Source organism: Ambystoma mexicanum, chromosome 8, assembly GCF_040938575.1.
Source record: "Ambystoma mexicanum isolate Mex_15411 chromosome 8, UKY_AmexF1_1, whole genome shotgun sequence".
Taxonomy (NCBI): domain Eukaryota; kingdom Metazoa; phylum Chordata; class Amphibia; order Caudata; family Ambystomatidae; genus Ambystoma; species Ambystoma mexicanum.
This window is the reverse complement of record NC_090929.1, coordinates 1,069,869,527-1,069,888,401: the sequence shown is the minus strand read 5'-3', so window position 1 is coordinate 1,069,888,401 and position 18,875 is coordinate 1,069,869,527. Positions and strand designations below refer to the sequence as shown.

Here is an 18,875-nt window from a genome sequence, read left to right as displayed (position 1 = left end):
CCTCCTGACCATCCCACCCGCCTTACCATTGTTTCTCGGCTTATCTTCCAATTCCTCGCTAGCAGCCCACTTCTCCTCGCCACCCCAGTCTACCCTCTCATTGTTCCTTGTCCACCACAACCGCCGCCTCTTGAAATCAGACCTGGAGGTGGGCTTCTGCTGTAAGTGCTCGGTAAGTGCTCGGTAAGTAAGATACAAGGAGTGCAGAGAGGACAGAGCATGGGGCGCATAGAGTGTGTGCACGGACATGAGACTTCACGGCCAAGAGAGGTTGTGATAACAATCTAATGAGGAGAGATGAGGCACAAAAGAATGATGAACATTACCTGTCAATCCCAGAGAAGGCGCAGAGATGCATGCTTCTCTCTCTCTTTCTTCCTCTCCCTCTCCCTTTCTCTCTCTCTCCCCCCTCTCTCTCTAGTTCTCTCGTTCCTTTTCTCCACCACTGCAGCCCCACTCAGCCTTGCAAGAGTTAACATAGAACGCATCCAGTCATGTACTTTGCACTAGCAGTTGACATTGACAACCAGACACCACATCACAACAGCCGCACTACAATGCTGGCAGTGACGGGCTACCATGTTCTATTAAATCCTCCCTCTTTGTTATACTATTCTGCATGAATGTTATGTTAATTCCCATTTGCACATGTTATGCATGCAGCATATATCTGCCTTTTTGCAATGTCCTACTCAATAGGGGTCATTACGAGTTTGGAGGCAGCCATGGCGCTATTAGCGCCATGGCTGCCCCCAAACCCGGGTCCGGTCTGACTGAATGGGGACTTACCGGGTCATTCCGACCTTGGAAGACCCGGTAAGTCCCCATTCAGTAAACCATTCCCCATTCCCATTTCAGCCCCTATAGGACTCAATGGGAATGGGGAAGGCGCTAATAACGGGCCCTCAAACTGCAGGCCCGTTATTAGCTCCAAGGTCAGACCAGCCGTTCCTGTGGGACCCACTAAGGGACCTCGGAATAGGGTGGTAAGGGTTTACTGGCACCGGCATCCTTACCGGTGCCCGTAAACCCTTACCGCCCAACTCGGAATGTCCCCCAATGTCACTTAGTGTTCAAAGAATTAGCGCCACAGGTTACCCAACCGTTCTGTCTCTCCTCCCTGCCCACTCATCAACAACGCACTCCAATCCCACTGGCACACACCACTACACTTTTCAGAGGATCTGGGGACACCTACAGGTGTCATATGTACATATGGGGAATGCCCAGAACGGAACTCACACAGGCCTAGACACACAGCACCTCATCAATCCCGGACTGGAAGGTGACACTGAGGGTCATCAAGTCTCTGCCCCACTCCCGGGAACACCCCCTCACAAACCAGAACTGAAGGGTGATGGAGGGTCTCCTTTGTTTCTGACCCCGTGCTGGGAATGCCTACTCACCTACCGTCATATACTAACCATGATGGCAGAACAGCTCAGGAATTCCGTAATCGCACGAGAAGATAGGCAGCGCCACAGGGTTTCTGTAAATCACAAGGGTGGGCTTCACAAATCCCATGTAACAAGACGCAACAGCCATTTCCTTTCTGCCTCTCTACCTATTTACTCATCTTTCTTTCTCTGTGTTCTTTTCCCCTAATCCCCCAAGCCCCTTCCGTCTTTTTTATCGTCATCTCCCAATCTTGCTTGGTTTCCCAAGGATTGCAGGCTCATGATATGCATTATATAAGAAGCATTTGAGCTCATGCAGTCACTTCCATCTCACCAGGCTTAGACCTCGTATGGTTTGGTTATGCTTCCATGACACAGAATGTCAGATACCGTTTTGGCATGGTCAACTACGTTTCCCCCCAAAACACCAGAATACCATTGAATTTCGTCCTTTGCATTCTCATTGCAACTTTGAAAACCCACAAGAGTGTACTGTGAGAGCTGCATACACAATTGCCACAAGCACTGTGAAATAATGCATATTTTATATTGTGGTGTACCCATTTTTGAGTGGTATATAATGTCTTTCCTTGATCACTCCAGACCACACCAATAGGTTTGTATGAAATCACTGACTCACCAACTAATCCCAGGGTTAGATCAATCCAAGATATCCTTCGTGTGTCTCTCTTTTTCTCTTTTCTGCCACCTCTCACTCTCAGGAATCTGCAACCTGCGGCTATCCAGATACTTCGGATTATGACTCCCATAATCCCTCTCCAATGACTATGCTGGTTAGGGTTGATGGGACTTGTAGTAAAACAAAAACCTCGAGAGTCAAAGGTGCAGATCCCTAGTATGCAACTTTATCTTCACTCTTCCCTCCCCTGATCATGACATAAGTAGCCTTTCTTGTCCTAAGTGTGGGTGGTGGGAGGGGGGTAGTTGGAAAGATTGTTATGTGCATGTCTTGCCTCCGCGTGACTCTGAGCATTTCTTCACGTGCCTATGTTTGTGTTGGTGTATGTGAGTGTTTATAAGCATCTGTGACTGTATTTGTCTGTGTAGGTGCCTTTGTCTTAAGATATGTGTTGGTCTCTCTTCGGGTGTTTGCTTATGTGTCTACCTGTGGGGACTCGCTGGTGGTGTCTTGTGTTTCTGAGAGGTAACTGGCACTGTATCTGTCGGGCAACCTGTGTGGGTGCCTCTGTGGGTTGTTGTACATGTGTCTGCCTGTACCAGTGGCAGTGTTTGTGGGTGTGTCGTTCTGTGAGAAGGCCTGTATGTGTCTGTAGTGGGTTATAGGAAGTTGTGGCTGTGGAGGTATCTTTAGAGAATGCCTGTAGGGCATAGGGGTTATATTGGCGGGTTAGCCTGTGCGTGTGCCTTTGTGGTTTCCTGTGAATGCCCACTCACGCCAGTCCAAAGAGGTGTGGAACAGTCTGTCAGGATCACAGTTTCTTAGCATCTCGCCGAGGGTCCAAACTACGCGACCTCTCAGGAGGATGTCATTCCTGGCTTTCAAACTCCCGTGCATTGGTCGAGCAAATAATATTGGTAAGTTTGTGGACATCAAGCATTATAACAGCATTCGTTTTGGAAAGTCCTCATCGCTCGCCCAACATGGTACTTGGACTCCAGAAACAATCCATCCTGATCTATCCCTCGTAAACATAAACGCCGACCTGATTAATGACGAGGAGTACAATGACTGTTTTCATGGTGTCTTCGCTTTCTTGGTGGGATCTCACAATTTATCCCTTTCAAATGTGATTTTATATTTTTCTCTCCCCAAAGGGGTTACCCTAGTTTTACTCTTCCAATGGGATTTCATAGTTTCCCCTCATCCTCTTGTGAAAGAAAGGGAAACGTATTGCATCACTCACAGGTAGATGGCGAAGAGTTGCAGGAAGTCACTGGGGGTACCAGTGTGTGAACACCTTTCTTGTGGCTTTGTTCGGCATATCACTCATTTTAACAACGTTTATATCTGTCTCTCTGCAGGGGGTTCTTCCAGACAGAAGGCCAGGCCTACCTAATAGAGCCTCTGTCTACTTCCGGTGGCGTTGAAGCGGCACACGCTGTGTACCGATATGAACATCTTCGAACGAAACGGGCAACCTGTGGTAGCTCCAATGCCACTATCTATGACAACGGACCAAGGGTGGCCGCCATGATGAACCCCATTCATTGGGTAAGGGACCAGAATGCTGTGTTGCATGGCCTAGTGTGGGACTCGCTAGCATGACTACCCACACACCAGAAACATGACAGTAAGGAACACCATCAATGTCAGTCACATCACAGCCCACACCTGGTGGTTGGCCAATTCATCTTGGAATAACCACTGGAAGACCAAGCTTTTGCCGTGGGCTGTGGAGGGCCTCACCTGAGATGTTTCCATACAATCCCCCTTTTTTTTAAGAGCACACTGGCAGCATACCGGGGTAGCCTTTTTTCGCGTCTGTGAGAGTTACGGTGCACAATTCCAATGTCTTAAGAAGGGTTCATGTGTGGATTTTGCTATTCGTGTGCGTCCTTGGTGATATGATTCAGAGGGGGATGTTTGCATTGATCAGCCCGGCGTGTGGTGTTGTTATTGTCCTGGCACTTCTTAGGACAGCGCATACCTATTTGGATCCGGACAACAGGGTCTCTCTAGATCTCGTGCAAGGCCACTTACCTGTCCATGTGTAGGAGAGAGCTACCTGGTGAAGTGTAGCTGCTTCAGCTGCTGCCTGTTCAGGCATTGACGAGCGATCACTCATAGATTGTGAGGCAGGTTTGCAAACTCTTAGCTTTGCATGCAGATTGCCCTGTTCTAGTGTGGGCACGGAGGTGTTATATGTTCAATGGGAAGATAATGCATCTTCATCATTAAGAGCAGGTGAAAGGGCTTTCATTTGTCAGGATGTAGAATGGGGGAAGCTAAGCTGTTCAGGTGAAGGTGAAATATCAACTTGTTATGAAAGTGTAGTTGAGAGCGCACTCATCTATGCAGGTGAAGATGGGCTAGTTCTTTAAAGTCAAGTGTAGGTGAGAGAGCCATGGGAGAGAGTTCTTGCCCTCTCTTGTGTAGGTGAAACACCAATTTGTTTAAGTGTAGGGGAGAGAGCTATTAGCTGTTGCATTGGTAGGCGAGAGTTCTTGCCCCCTCTGGTGTAGGTGAAACACCTCTTATTTGTTCAAGTGTAGGTGAGAGAGCCATTAGTTGTTGCATTGGTGGGTGGGTGAGGGTTCTTACCCTCTCTTGTGTAGGTGAAACACCTCTTATTTGTTTGAGTGTAGGCGAGAGAGCCATTAGCTGTTGCTTTGGTGGGAGAGAGTTCTTGCTCTCTCTAGTGTAGGTGAAACACCTCTTATTTGGTCAAGTGTAGGCGAGAGAGTCATTAGCTGTTGTTTTGATGGGAGCGAGTTCTTGCCCTCTCTGGTGTAAGTGAAACACTACTTATTTGTTCAAGTGTAGGCGAGAGAGCCATTAGCTATTGCTTTGGTGGGAGAGAGTTATTGCCCCCTCTGGTTTAGGTGAAACACCTCTTATTTGGTCAAGTACAGGCGACAGAGCATTGGTGTGTCTGTTTGTAGAGGGGTGAGGCCTTATCTATTTCTGGGAAAGTGAGGAAGCTCCTAATTATTCCGTTTTCAGGAAGAAAGCTATTATCTACTCAGATGAAGACGGGAGAGCTCTTACCTGGTCAAGTGAATGCGAGATACATTTACCTTCTTTTTTTTTTAAACTTTGGTTTTATTTGCATTTTTTAATAAAACAAACTGGTTCATTGTAAATGCTGATTTAACACCATTATCAAAGCCCTGACCCCGATCCCTACCCCCCCCCCCGAACAAAGTCCAATCAAAACTGTTGTCCACTGTAGCGTTCATTTGAGCACATCCTCTCGGTGCCTGGGAGAAATACCATACATTCACATCTGTGACCGTGGGTCGCACAGTTGTCTTTGGGTACCCTCACTACAAGGCAAGCCCCTCACGCGCCGGAGTGTGCCCGTGGTATCAATGAGCGTCCCATCCCCACGCCTGATATACACCATACCAGTTTGCTTGAAAGGTGCCTGATTCGTTGTTGACAATAGCCGTCAGTTTGTCCATGAGAAACATGTTCTTTAGCTTTTTCAGCCAGTCCTCCTTGGAGGGGGTCTCCAAGCTCCTCCATCTCTGTGCCAGGGCCACCCTGCCCTCCCACAACATTGTTTCCCACATTTGTGGGTACCTGTATATTTCCGACTCCTCCAGGGGGAGGCCCAGCAACATCGTCAACGGGTGTAGTGGGATAAGCTCTTCGGTGACCTCCGCCATCCACCATCCACCCCCGTAGATTTTCCCAGAACTTCTGGACCTTTGGGCAGAACCACCACATATGACCCCTTGTTCCCACTTGGCCACACCCTCTCGGCCATCTGGGTGACACCCCTGAGAACATCTTTGACAGTTTCAACGGGTCCCTGTGCCATCCCTGCAAAATCTTAAAGTTGTGCTCCATGTCAGACGTGAAAAGCGTCCCATGAAATGCTATTTTGAATGACCTTGCCCATGTGCCCTCTGAGAGGGCCTCCCCAGCCAAATCATTCCAAAACCTACTAAATCCCCTCCGCCCTTCTAACTTTTCAGTGTTCAAAATTTGGTACATTTTAGACACAGCCCCCTTCCTTGTTGTAGCCGTGTCCAATAGCTTTTCGAAGGGGGTTTGCTGTCTCCGTAGGTTTTGATCCCACTTCTGGTCACAGAGGATGCCCTTTAGGCGCAGGTATTCGAAGACTGAGAGTGACCCCAGAGCCCCCTTCATTTCCTCATATTCGAGAAACTCCCCCTCCTTGAACAGTTGCCCCGCCCATTCCATCCCCCTGTCCGACCAGGACTGGGCGTTCTTGAACCCCCTGCTACCAAGACCGAGCGGGTGGCCCCATAGTGAGGACATCAGAGAGGGTCAAGAGGTGAGGTGTGCGGTCGTGGGCCCCTCCTTCCAAATCGACTAGAGTATTCCCAAGGTTGGATGGGCTCTCAGTTTGCTCAGGATAAACCTGCACGGCATCCAGAGAAGGTTGCACACCTTTAGAGGGTGGGCGTCCATGTCTTCCAGATACAACCAATAGGTGCCCATCCCCTCTTTCATATGCTCCAAAAGGACGCACAACTGGGCGGCCCTGTTGTACAGAAGAAAGTCCTGCAGCCCGAAACCCCCCTCCTCCCTGGGTAATGTTAGAGTGGCTCTCCCTATCCTCGGGTCCTACCCTGCCAAACTCCTTAACTGCCTTCTGTAAATCACGGAATGCTTGCTCGGGGACCCCTGTTGGGAGTGCCGTAAAGAGGTACAGCAGTCTCAGCAGGACATTCATCTTAACCGCCGTCATGCGCCCATACCAGGATAGGATCATCCCACCCCACCTTCTCAGGTCCGATGTAATCCCTGCCACCATGGGGCCATAGTTCGTTGGGGCCAGCTTTGAAAGATCTCTGGTAAGGAGAACACCTAAGTATCGAATGGAATCTTTCCCCACCACAATTCCCTTGTACCTGTCCCAGTGATCCAGCCCCAGGTCCCGGACCCTCATAGGGAGCAGCACTGACTTTGATGTGTTTATTTTAAGCCCCGAAAACCTCCCGAAGGTAGTCATCAGGGATAGGAGAGGGGGAATTGAGGACCCGGGCTCCACCTTGTAGGCCAGGATGTTGTCAGCAAACAGGGAGAGCTTGAACTCCACTTCACTTCTTTTAATCCCTTTGATGTCAGGGTGGGCTCTCACTGCTATGGCCAGGGGTTCCATCGTTAGCACGTATATCAAAGGGGAGAGTGGGCATCCCTGCCTTGTCCCCCGTGTGAGGGGGAATGAGTCCGACAACTTCCCATTCACCTGTACCCGTGCCGTTGGAGCTTTATATAGAGCAGACACCCAGTTCCTAATGTGTACCCCAAAACCCATTCTTTGGAGGAGGAGTTCCATGTATCTCCACTCGACCCTGTCAAAAGCTTTCTTGGAGTCCAGAGAAAGCAGACTCGCCTCGAGGTCCGCCTCTTGGGCATGATGGACTAGATCTATCGTCTTTCTGATGTTATCCAAACCTTGCCTACCCCCTATGAATCCCACTTGATACCCATGCACCAGTTTAGTCATTATCCCTTCCATTTGCTTTCCCACCACCGTGGCCAGGATCTTGACATCTATGTTAAGGAGAGATATCGGGCGGTAGGAGGAGCATTCAGTTGGATCCTTGCCCTCTTTGGGCAGTACCACTATTATGGCCCTCATCATGGTTTCTGGTAGAGTTCCCCCCTCTAACACCTCATTGAACACCCTCACCAGGTGTGGAGCTAGGGTGGACCGAAACCTCTTATAGAAATATACTGAGAAGCCGTCCTCTCCCGGGGACGTCCCCACCTTCATCCCACTGATCGCATGTTCAACCAACTCCTCCGTCACCGGGCCCTCCAATCCCTCTGCCATTTCCCCTGTCAAGGATGGGATCTGGATGGAGTCCAGAAATCCCTCGATCTGGGCGTCGTCCCCGTCGTACTCTGACGAGTACAGCTGTTCATAGTATCGGCGGAAGGCCGCTCCTATGTTTGGGGTGTCATAGCTCAACGACCCCCGTTCGTTCCTCACTGCCTTTACCATTCTGCTTCTCTGAACCTCCCTCAGCTTCCAGGCTAGGATTCTATCCGCCCTGTCCCCCTTCTCGTAGTACTTTTGTTTCACCAGTTGTAGGCTCTGCTCAGTCTTATTCAGCAGGAGGTCTTTCAACTGGAGCTTATAGTCTTCCAGGGAGGCTATCTGTTCCCTCTCCAGGGGCTCCTCAGGGGCGACCTCCCGGCTGAAAATGGGCTATTTTATCTCTCAAAGATCTCTCCTAGGCTTCCCTCTCCCTTTTTTTCTGGGCTCCCATCTTGATAAGCACTCCCCACATGGTCGCTTTGAAGGCGTCCCACAGTATGTGCGTGCCCACCTCACCATTGTCGTTTAGCTCAAAATAGTCCGTGATGGCGTCTAGCACATCCTGTGCCAGGACCTCATCTTTCAGCAGAGAGGCATTGCTTTTCCATATCCCTCTGCTGGCACTCCGCCATCCCCCCGCTATAGTGGCACGGACAAGATTATGGTCAGACCAGGGGACTGGGTCGACCCTGTGACCGGAGACATATGGGCAGAGAGAGTCATCAATTAGGATGTAGTCTATTCTGGAGTATGACGAGTGAATTGCTGAATAGTATGTAAAACAAGGGTCTCCAGTCCTGGGGCCCGGAATTGTGTCTACCAGGCCCAGTTCAGCGTTAACCCTTTGGAAAGTTCGGGCCATGGTTTTGTCTGCGGCCCTAGTGAGTTGGGGCCCCATGCGTTTCCTGTCAGTGCCAGGGTCAAGGACCATATTAAAATCCCCCACCCCACCACCATCAGACCATGGGCGAAAAATTTCAATCTGTCCCGTACTTCCTCCCAGAATTGAGCTTGGCCTTCATTTGGGCTATACACTTCCGCAAGAGTCAGAGGGGAGCCCCGCAGTGAGCCCTTCACCAGCAGATATCGGCCCTATGGATCTCTCAACATGGCCTCCTTTTCAAAGCCGACTTCCCTTGCCAGCAGAATGGCTACCCCCCTTTTCTTGGTCAAGTGCGAAGCACTAAACACCTCTCCGGTCGCCCCCCGCCTCTTGGGTTCCTTCCCCCGTGCCCAGTGCGTCTCTTGTAGGAAGAGCAGGTCAAGTTTGGCCCTCCTAAATTCCCTACAGACCAAGGACCTCTTGGTTGGGGTGTTCAGCCCCCACAAGTTAAGGGTACCCACGGCCAGGGCGGGCAGGTTCTCAGCCATTATCCAGGTTCTCCTTTCTCTCGGTTAGCCCCCTTCCAGCACCGCTCCCTCCGAGCTCTGTTTGGATTGCATTCGGTTCCCCTTTACCCCCCTCCTCCATCAGGTGGGCCTTGAACTGTTCCCCAGCTGCCCCCTGTTCCCTTCTTCAACTTTAACTACCCCGACTTTCCCCTCGCCCCCATCCCCCCACCCCGGGGGGCAACAAAATGGTCCCACCATTACTGACAATTGGCCGGACCACCAGCCTACCGCCTGCTGCCAGGCTGATATTGAAAATCACTCCACTCTGAGCCCTCCCTTCCACCCTGACCCCCCGCGGGGACCCGCCATACCTGCTGTTCAAGGGGACCCTGTGTGTTCTTGAGTCCCACAGTTTCTGGAGCCTGCTCGCTTTCGGGCCAGGTTGGTCTACTCTTCCTCAATCGAAGATTCCTGCCAGGACCCCCAGATCCCCTCCCATCATCCGTTGTATACTTCAACTTTCTGTCCCCCGTGGTCCGGACTGGCCCGCTCCTCCGTAGTCGGGGTCATTCCATTCGCTATCCTTCACTGGGGATGGCGAGTTTAATTTTCTGAATTTCCTTGACCCTGTCTTCCTTCTCCTATCTCCCTGAGGCCCGTGCCCTCTAGCGCCTTCTGTGGACAACCCTGTGGGTTCCCTCTGCGGAGCCGGATCCGTCACATAGTCTTGAATGGCACCCCTTATGTCCTCCTCCGTGACCAGGGTCATCCGCTGGCCCATGTACTCAAACGTGCGGGAAAAGGGGTAACCCCATCTATAGCGCACTCCCTTTCCCTTTAACAACTGCGTTAGGGGGTGGCACATCCTGCGTTTGGCCAGTGTGTACGAAGAGAGGTCCTGAAAAATTGACACCAGAGCATTGTTATACTTAATCTCCCGTGCCTTCCTGGCCTCCTCCAGCACCTTCACTTTTTCTGTGAAATAATGAAATCGGACCAAGATGGACCGGGGAGCCCCCCTCCTGCCTCCAGCTCTGTGGACCCGGTCGAACGTTGGTTCCGTTGTCATGTCCTCCGGGAAGAGGAGGGTGATGATGTCTCTCACCGCCCGGACCAGATCCCTCTCCGTTTCTCCCTCCGTCTCCGGAACCCTGAAAATTCTGAGGTTGTTCCTCCGCTCCATGTTTTCGAAATCGTCCATTTGCCTGGCCCTCTCTTCATCCCTTTTTTCCAGGGCCGACAGTCTCAAGTTCATTTCCATCTCTTGGGTCGACGACGATGATTGGTTGGTCTCCAGCTGTAACAGTCTGTCCTCAACCTTGTCCACCCTCTGGTCCATTTTTTCCATTTTCTGAGCAATGTCCGCACGAATGTCCCTGATCTCCTGTAACACGGAGGCGAAACCCTTTTCCATTGTTATGGTGGATGGGGGGAGAGTCTCCGATTGGGCCATTGCACTCTTTCGATCCGGGCCGCTGTTCTCACCTCTGGAGTCCTGGTACCGATATTCCTGGAGCGTTTTTTTCCAGCTCATCAGGCCCCCCTTCCCCTCCCTCCGGCTAATGTCCCTCGGGGAGTAACTGAGAGGTCCAAATTGAGAGTCTGCCCTCTTTCCTTCTGTCTTAACCGTCTCTGACAGACAGCCTCTGGGCGGGCACACGCCCCACCAACCTCTGGGTGGGAGCCACACACCCGATCCATTCTCCTCGTGTCCTTTCGAGTCCTCCTGTCACTTCTGCGGGGGAGGGGGTATGGAAAGGGGTTGGTGGCGTCTGCCGGGGCAGAACCGCGGGATGTTCACTCGGGGGGTGGTGGGTCAGCGCTCGTGCCGCACCGGCCTATTTCGGCTGTCCGTACTCCCTTCTTACTGCGCCATCAGGCGGGCACACGCCCTGGGGTGGAAACCAGGGGCCACCACCTGGATAGATTCTGGGTGCAGGGCCTCCACCACCTTATTTCCGATCCCTCGGTGAGTGCAGGATTGTCCTCCCATCCACTGCCCCCACAGGGGGAGGCCGAGAGCCCGGTAGCCGTAGAGCCGCTCCTACAGCCCACCCACGTCCAACAGGGCTCCGCGGGATCAGGTGTCCTCCAGCTGGGGCCTCGTCCGCGCACGGGCCGGGGGAGGCTCCTCCCCTCCTCCCGGGGCTATGATGGGCCTGTGTGTCCCGGCCCGCGGTGCCTCTGCTCGGGTGGCGTCTCAGAAATCCGTGGGCTGGGGTCACGGCTCCCCCACTGCTCGCCTCTGCGTTCTGGTCTGGGGCCAGGCGGGCGTCTTCACTGCCAGTGGGTCTGGGCCCCTGGTGTGGAGCACCATCGAATGGGGTGAGGGGCTCCTGCCTCACTCCAGCTCCGTCCCCCAATGCCTCGGGCCCCCGCGGACGGGTTCGCCCCCAGAACTCCTGGCGTCCACTCCAGATGGGTGGGGGGGAGAGAATGGGTGCACCGGTGGGCTTTGGCGGCTCCGAAACGCTGCATACCTTCAAGCTGCTCCGGCGGCACGCGGGTTGCTCACGGCTCCTCTCACTGGGCTGGGGGTCTCATTTTCGGGCACCCAGGGGTCTTCTGACTCCGCTCTTTCGGCCGGGGGGCCCCCGGATCTTACCACTTCAGCAGGCCGAGAGTGACCCGCGGAGGGGTCGCGGGGGAGGGGGTGCTCTATCCCCTATCTCAGCTCAGATTGTCGGGAGCTCCGGCTTCAGGCTGCCATAGTCTGCACACCCCCTGGTGGCCTTCCGCATTTACCGTCTTAAGTGTAAGTCAGCGTTTTTCCTGTTCAGGTATGGGCCAGGGATCATTAACCTCTTCATGTGTAGACCAGAAAGCGTGCACCTGTTCAGTGGCAGACAGGAGAACTTTCACCGTTTCAGGTCCAGGTGAAAAGGCTCATACCTTCTGTTCCGGTGCAAGTTTGAGGGGTTTCACCCATTAAAATGCAGGTAAATATGCTCTATGGTAGTCTGTGAGTGTGAACGATATCTTATCTTTGGCTGAGTAGATGAGAGAGATCTTCCGTGTAGATGTGTAAGTGAGGGATCTCGTATCTCTGGGTGTGTATGTGAGAAAGCTTTCATCCATCTATTCAGAATGTAGGTACTAGAGTTCGCACCTGTTCTGGTGGGTTTGGGTGTGTTTGACCGAATTTCTTTTGTGTGCGACAAACTGACTGCAATTTATCTGCTCAGGGCCCAATTCAAACACACATGCATTTTTTTTTGTCCCCCGCCTCCAATTTTAAGGAAGCAGGGAACACCCCGCCAACCTTGAAATTGCAAAATATCAGACATGAGGAGCGGGGGACACCCCCACACCTCCCACTCTCCAGGGTTGGTATTGTGCAATAGATGCGACCAAATTGCCCTGAAGGCCAAATCATCCATGCTAAAAACAACCAAATTGTTCATTAGGTCAAATGTTTTAGTTCAAATAGGCTAAGAGCCTTTGCCTTCTCTGGTGTAGGTGGAACACGTTTCCAGATTTAGTGGAAGGCGTAAGAGACCTCTTACATGTTTCAGTGTAGGTAATAGAGCTTTTGCCTGATCAGCTGGAGGTAGAGAGCTATTACAGGTTTCAATGTAGGCAAGAGAACTCTCCCATGTACGCACCATGGCGAGAGAGCTCTGACCTGTTCGATGAAGGGGAGAATCCTCTCAGATGTTAAGGTTACCTGCACTTTAGGTGGAGGAACGTGACATGTATGTTCTCATTATGACAAGTGGAAACATCAGGGACAGATCGCTGGTATATTTTGGCATTGGCAGTAATGACACTATTCAAAAGACATTCTATCTAAAAACAAAAAGATTGCAAGAAATGGGTTGGTATGCAAATATCTAAACAAACAATGGGAGGGAAGTGGATTTGCGCTCGATTTACCTAAAAAAAGAACCATTAAAAAGCATTGCATCATTACTGATACGTCGCACACCAGAGTCTGCTCATCGATTAGATTTAAGAGGACTGTCACCCAATCCTGTGGAAGTGAGACAGCATGTACATGTTCAGTTTGTATAAGTACAGGGTTTTGCTTTATGACATTGAATTCAGGTTTTTTTCTAACACAGATCTACATGTTGCAGGCAGATCTGACGACGGTGTGTGATATCTTCTGTTTTTTCCCTGCAGAAATCCGCCCCATTGCAGAAGGGGACGAGATACGTGGAGCTGTTGCTGGTGGTGGACAATACTGAGGTGAGCGTGCTCTGCCCCACACCCCATAGGCAAATCGTCATGGGATATCCCATCTAGGCCGTAAGTAGCAATCCGTTGTGCCGCAGCACTAGGACTAAGGAGTCATTCGGTGAGCATTCGGAAGTTCTTGGTGGTATCAGGGAGTAAATGAAGAGAGCTTTTTCTGGAAATAATTCCTTCCCGCTGGAGATCGCCCACCTTCGCTTGCAGCCAATATCAATCCATGGTGCTGCAGCACTACAACTCCGGCTAAGGAGTCAATCAGAGAGCATGCGTATGTTGCTTGGTAGTATCAGGGGGTAAATGGAGATTATTGTTTCCCTATCGAGACCCTCCTTTTGCAGCCAGAAGGAATCCCGAGTGCCTGGCGATCCTCAGGCACCAGAGAGCAGCTAAAGCTCCCAGCATTGGCCGCTGTGATGATAAAGGTGCCCTTGAGATGCCTGGTGGATTTCTCCCTGAGGCTGGTGCTCGCTGTCTGTGCTCCCATTAGGAGATTGGCAATTTTGGATTTGCATTTGCAACTTGTTCTGACCGTCAGAGACAATATTTATTTTCATATGTAGACTGTGTTCTGGTCGGTAGAGGCAGTATTTCCTTGCACTTGTAATTCTGCGTCTTGGCCAGTAGGGACAGCGTTTCCTTGGTGGCTGTATTCCTGCCAGCTATAAAGAATAGGAGTGGTGTTTCTATCTCAGATGCAGCTGTCACCTCTGATCAGTAGGAGCAATGTTTCTGTCTCAGCTGTGGTCTTCATCTATATACAGTAGGAGCGCTTTTCCTCTTGCCACAGTTCTCATCCTTTGTGAGCAGGGGCGCTGTTTCTTTCCCAGGTGCTATTCCTACACCTGTTCTACAGGACAGTGACTCCTTCTCGGTTGCAACTCCGTTCTCTGGCTACAATTTCCTTGAAGAATTTACTCTCATGCAGTATATAATTGCACACCAGGTACATGCACATTGGTTGAACGTTCTTCTTCACATTTGTTTGTGGATGATTTATAGTATATAACAAAGGGTTTCAGAAACCAACACGTAACAAAATAAGCCAACATAAAGAAGACAAGGGCGGGGGCGTCAGTGGCACGACACTAGCATACCACATCCAAAGAACCTCACAAGTTAACTAAAGTCACCCCGAACTAAAATATGAACATGCAGTATGTCTATGAACTCTTCCAAAGGTTGCTTTATTTGGCACCTCTTCTACCCACATTTCAATTCGCGTTGCCGTCACATTTTTTTGCAATTACTAAACCCTTTGTTTAATGTATGTTTTTATTTAAATGCATGCAGGCTGGGGACCTGAGCAATATCCCCAGCCTATCGCCAGGAGAGGTTTGTGGCAGCTGCAGCTGAAGCACACGGTCCAGCGAATGGAAAATGTCCTGCCCAATGGTGAAGAACACACTGCACTCCAAGGCAGGTGTCGCTAAGCATCTCACAATCCCACCTTAAGCCTCTTTCCTGGTGACCAATCACATTGCAAGAGGATCTTTTGGTGGATTTACAACAGCTTCAGACAATCGTTAATGAGGGTTAACCTCATCCTTGCCCAGTTAGAAACAATATCAGGCCATTCATGATCTACCACCAACCTAAATTATGTTTTACTTTCTTCATTGCCCATCCCCGTTGTTCCCGGAATAACGCACATACATTATTATTTTCAATCCAACCAATTACTCTGCAGAGCACGACTGACACCCCAAGGACAGAAGTTTGGAAAGTCTTTTTGTGTCACGTTGATGCAGACTCAAAGAGTTCACTACTGCTTCCGGAGAAGCCATCTTGCGCTAAATGGAAACATCACCTCACTAGCCCTCACAAAGGAAGGATCATTGTAGTTCTACAAATATGAAATGAACCAGCAGGTTTTGGAAAGCTCCTGGAAAGCTGGAGGTCGGAGGTTGTGAGCCCATTTGGGATAGTGTTCTAAAGACTTAGCAGAAGTGTATTTATTTATTTATTTATTTATTACATTTATATAGCGCGCAGACAGCCCGGGGGCATTGTGGCACTGTTACTTGTAAGGAAAACTTAGTTACAATGGGTACAGGTTGTGCCTTGGGTTAACAGTGAGGCAGTGACCTGTGATCAGATATAGGTGGTGTCATACCACGTAATGCATCATACATGAACATTCATGAAGGCTAGGCATATGTTTGTTAGGTGAACAGGGTCGTTTTCAAGGCTTTTCGAAAGGCGGCCAGTGAGGGTTCAGAGCGCAAGGAGCTGGGGAGGGTGTTCCAGTGTACGGCAGCGAGGTACGGGAAGCTAGAGCCCCCTGCTCTGGCTCTTTTTACCCTGGGTACTGAGAGCATGCTGGCATAGGGTGACCTGGTGGGTCTTGCGGAGGAGACCGGGAGGATCCTCTGGGAAAGGTACATTGGGGCGATGAGATGGACGCATTTGTGGGTGATGCTTAGAGCTTTGACTAAGATCCTTTCCTTTATGGGGAGCCAGTGGGATGCTTTTCTGGCAGCGGTGATGTGCTCTCTCTTGGCAATGCCTTGTGCAGCACGCAGGGCATTGTTCTGTATTACTTGGAGCTTTTCAAGGTTTTTGTTGGAGGTCCCTAGGAAGAGACTATTGCAATAATCAAGCTGTGAGCCAGTAATGGCCCTGGCTATGTTAGTGCATATTTCTTTTGACAGATAAGGTCTGATTGCGTTAAGGAGTTTTGCATGGTAAGCAGCAGAGGAGGCAATGGCGTTTACTTGTCTGGTCATGGATAGGTCGGAGTCTAAGTAGACGCCTAGTGTTTTTACTGTGTCTAGTACTGGGATCCTGATTGAGTCAATAGTGAAGTGACTAAACTGTGCGTCGAGTTTTTTGATGGTGTCAGGGGAGCCTACGAGTAGGAGCTCGGTTTTGTCGGAGTTAAGGCAGAGGCCGTTGATAGCCATCCACATTTGGATTGTGTTGTAGATGTTGTTAAGGGTGGCAGAGTCCGTGTCATAGTCTCCTGTCAGGGTGAGAAGGATCTGTGTATCGTCGGCGTAGTTGGTATAAGAGATGCCCATGGCGTCAAGGATGAGGAAGAGGGGGCGGGTGAAGATGTTATAGAGGGTGGGGGAGAGGCAGGAGCCTTGGGGGACCCCACATAGCATGATGGAGGGTGATGCCGTGGCTAGGTCAGAGAAGACCTGCATGGTCCTGTCTTGGAGGAAGGAGGTGATCCATGTGGTGGCTTCTTGAGAGAAGTTGGCTGTGGAGGAGAGGTGGTGGTAGAGGATGTCGTGGGATACAAGATCAAAGGCTGCCGACAGGTCCAGGAGAAGGAGCAAGACAAGTTTGCCTTGCTCCCTTGCGTCGTCCATTTGGTTTTTAAGGTCGAGTAGGGCAGTCTCTGTCCCGTGTCTGGGGCGAAAGCCGGATTGTCTCAGTCCAAGGAGGTTCTGTTCTTCAAGGAATTGCTGGACCTGCAGGTAGGCTGCTTTGTCTAGGATCTTGAGGAGGAAAGGGACAGTGGTGATGGGGCGGTAGTTATTAGGGGAGGTGGGGTCAAGTGTGGGTTTCTTTATGAGGGGTCGGACCCATGCTTCCTTGAGGCAAGTGGGGACTTTCCCTGTGGTGAAGGAGGCGTTGACGAAGGCTGTTAGGAAGGGCGCCAGGGTGTCTGCACAGTCTTTGATGATGGAGGCAGGACAGGGGTCGATTTTGCAATTGGAGGGTTTTATGTTTTTCATGATGTTGATCATGTCTTTTTCTTGGATGGTTTTAAAAGAGAAGGTGGGTGGGGCCTCTGTGGGTGAGGGGGGCGGTGGTGGTGGGGAGGGTGTAATGTGGGTGGAAAGTGATAGTTTAGTGTTCACGATTTTGGCTTGGAGGGTGCTGATCTTATTGCGCATGGCAGTTTGGATGTTGTCACACCATTCTTTATCCTTGGTGAAGTTTTGGGGGGTGGGTGTGGGGGTTTCAAGTTCCCTGAATATGGCGAACATTTCCTTGGTGTTTGATTTGGCCTCCGTGATTCTATCTTCGAAAGATTTAGCTTTGGCTTTAATGATGGCTTTCTTATACTTATTTGCAAGGGATTTGAAGTTGAGTTTGTCTTTATCATCCCGGGAAGTTTGCCAAAGAGCTAGTGCTGCTCGTTTGTCGATGCGTAGTTTTAGAAGGTCTTGGGTGAACCACGCATTAGCGTGTCTAGTGGGTTTAGTTTTGCGTGGTTTAAGTGGGGCGATGGTATTGATTGCTGCCGTGATGGCAGTATCGTAGTTTTTGGCCAGGGTTTCTGAGTCGTTAGGAAATGGGGCTCTAAAGGCAGGTCCCTGTAAGAAGGGGAAGAGTCTTTCTTTGGTCAATTGACGGGCACTCCTTGTAAGGGCTGGAGGTAAGGGTATAGGGGAGTGGGAGGTGGATGTAGTGGTGGGGATGTTGAAGGTGATGGTGTGGTGATCCGACCAAGGGGTGGGGGTGTTGCCTGTGACTGTGAGGGGACAATTGTGGTGGGCGATCCAGTCTAGAGATCTGCCTAGGGCATGTGTGGGGTTGGTGATGGTGTTAATGAATCCTAGGGTGGCTAGGGCTGTGTCAAGAGCTTTGGCCGCAGGGTCTTTGGCGTCATTGAGGCCAAGGTTGATGTCTCCAAGGAGAATGGCTTTGGAGGACTTTTTAAGGTTGTCCGCCAGGAGGTGGGTGATGGAAGCCTGGAAGTCTCCTAAGGGTCCTGGTGGTCGATATATGAGGTGTAGGGTGATGGTGCATTGGTGAGAGATGGTGAGTTTCAATTGAAGGTAGTCGCTGTTATTATTAATAGTTTTGGTATTATTCATAGTTTTGTCCACCTTTCTGATGGTGATCGAGTATGAGAAGGCCTGGCCACCCAGACTCACACAGAACTATATGATTGGAATTTCCTGAGCGTAGGGACATAGGACCCTAGAGTTTACACTAAACTTTATGAATCATAAACCTTATTGCTGATTGTCCTGTGAACAATCAACGTGCTCTGCCACAGGAAACCAATTCTACCTGATTATATCCAAACACTCTAAATTGTGTAAAACATATGAGCGCTTGTGATCAAAAAGTGAAACCATAAGGCCACTTCACTCCTAGCCAACTGATCAAATCCCCCTTGACATCCTTTCCTCCCTCAATATTACATTTGTATCCATCTTAATCAATGGATTGCCACAAATAAACATTCCACTACTAGACAACAGACTTGCTGCCTTTTGTCTCCTTCATAAAGGGGAGCCAAAATGTTCATACAAGTAGAGAAGTGGATAATTTGACGCCCTAAAGACAGTAATCTGTTGGAAAAGATAGGCACAGAGTGATTGGAAACATCAGTTGGATTTCTAACATGAACCTTAGGAGAGTTACCATCTTTTTTCTGACCAACAAGGTAACATTACCTAGAGCTGAATAATAATGATACCTCTCTAATAACTGTGGTGATCTGGTAAAACAGGACCCACCTTCTGAATTTTTATTTACAGTTTTTGCCATGTTATTCGTCCATGCGCCATGCTTCCCCAAAGAAAAGACTGGATAA

At 50.3% G+C, this 18,875-nt stretch overlaps 1 protein-coding gene across 3 annotated transcripts in view; it reads left to right on the top strand.

Moving 5' to 3' along the window:
* ADAM8 (ADAM metallopeptidase domain 8) overlaps positions 1-18,875 on the top strand; it is a 212,902-nt gene that overhangs the window by 102,468 nt on the left and 91,559 nt on the right. For all 3 annotated transcript variants that reach the window (XM_069611055.1, XM_069611054.1, XM_069611053.1), the window contains exons 6-7: positions 3,402-3,591; positions 13,301-13,366. In XM_069611055.1, the coding sequence (XP_069467156.1) occupies positions 3,402-3,591; positions 13,301-13,366 (256 nt within the window). The remainder of the gene's footprint in view (positions 1-3,401; positions 3,592-13,300; positions 13,367-18,875) is intronic.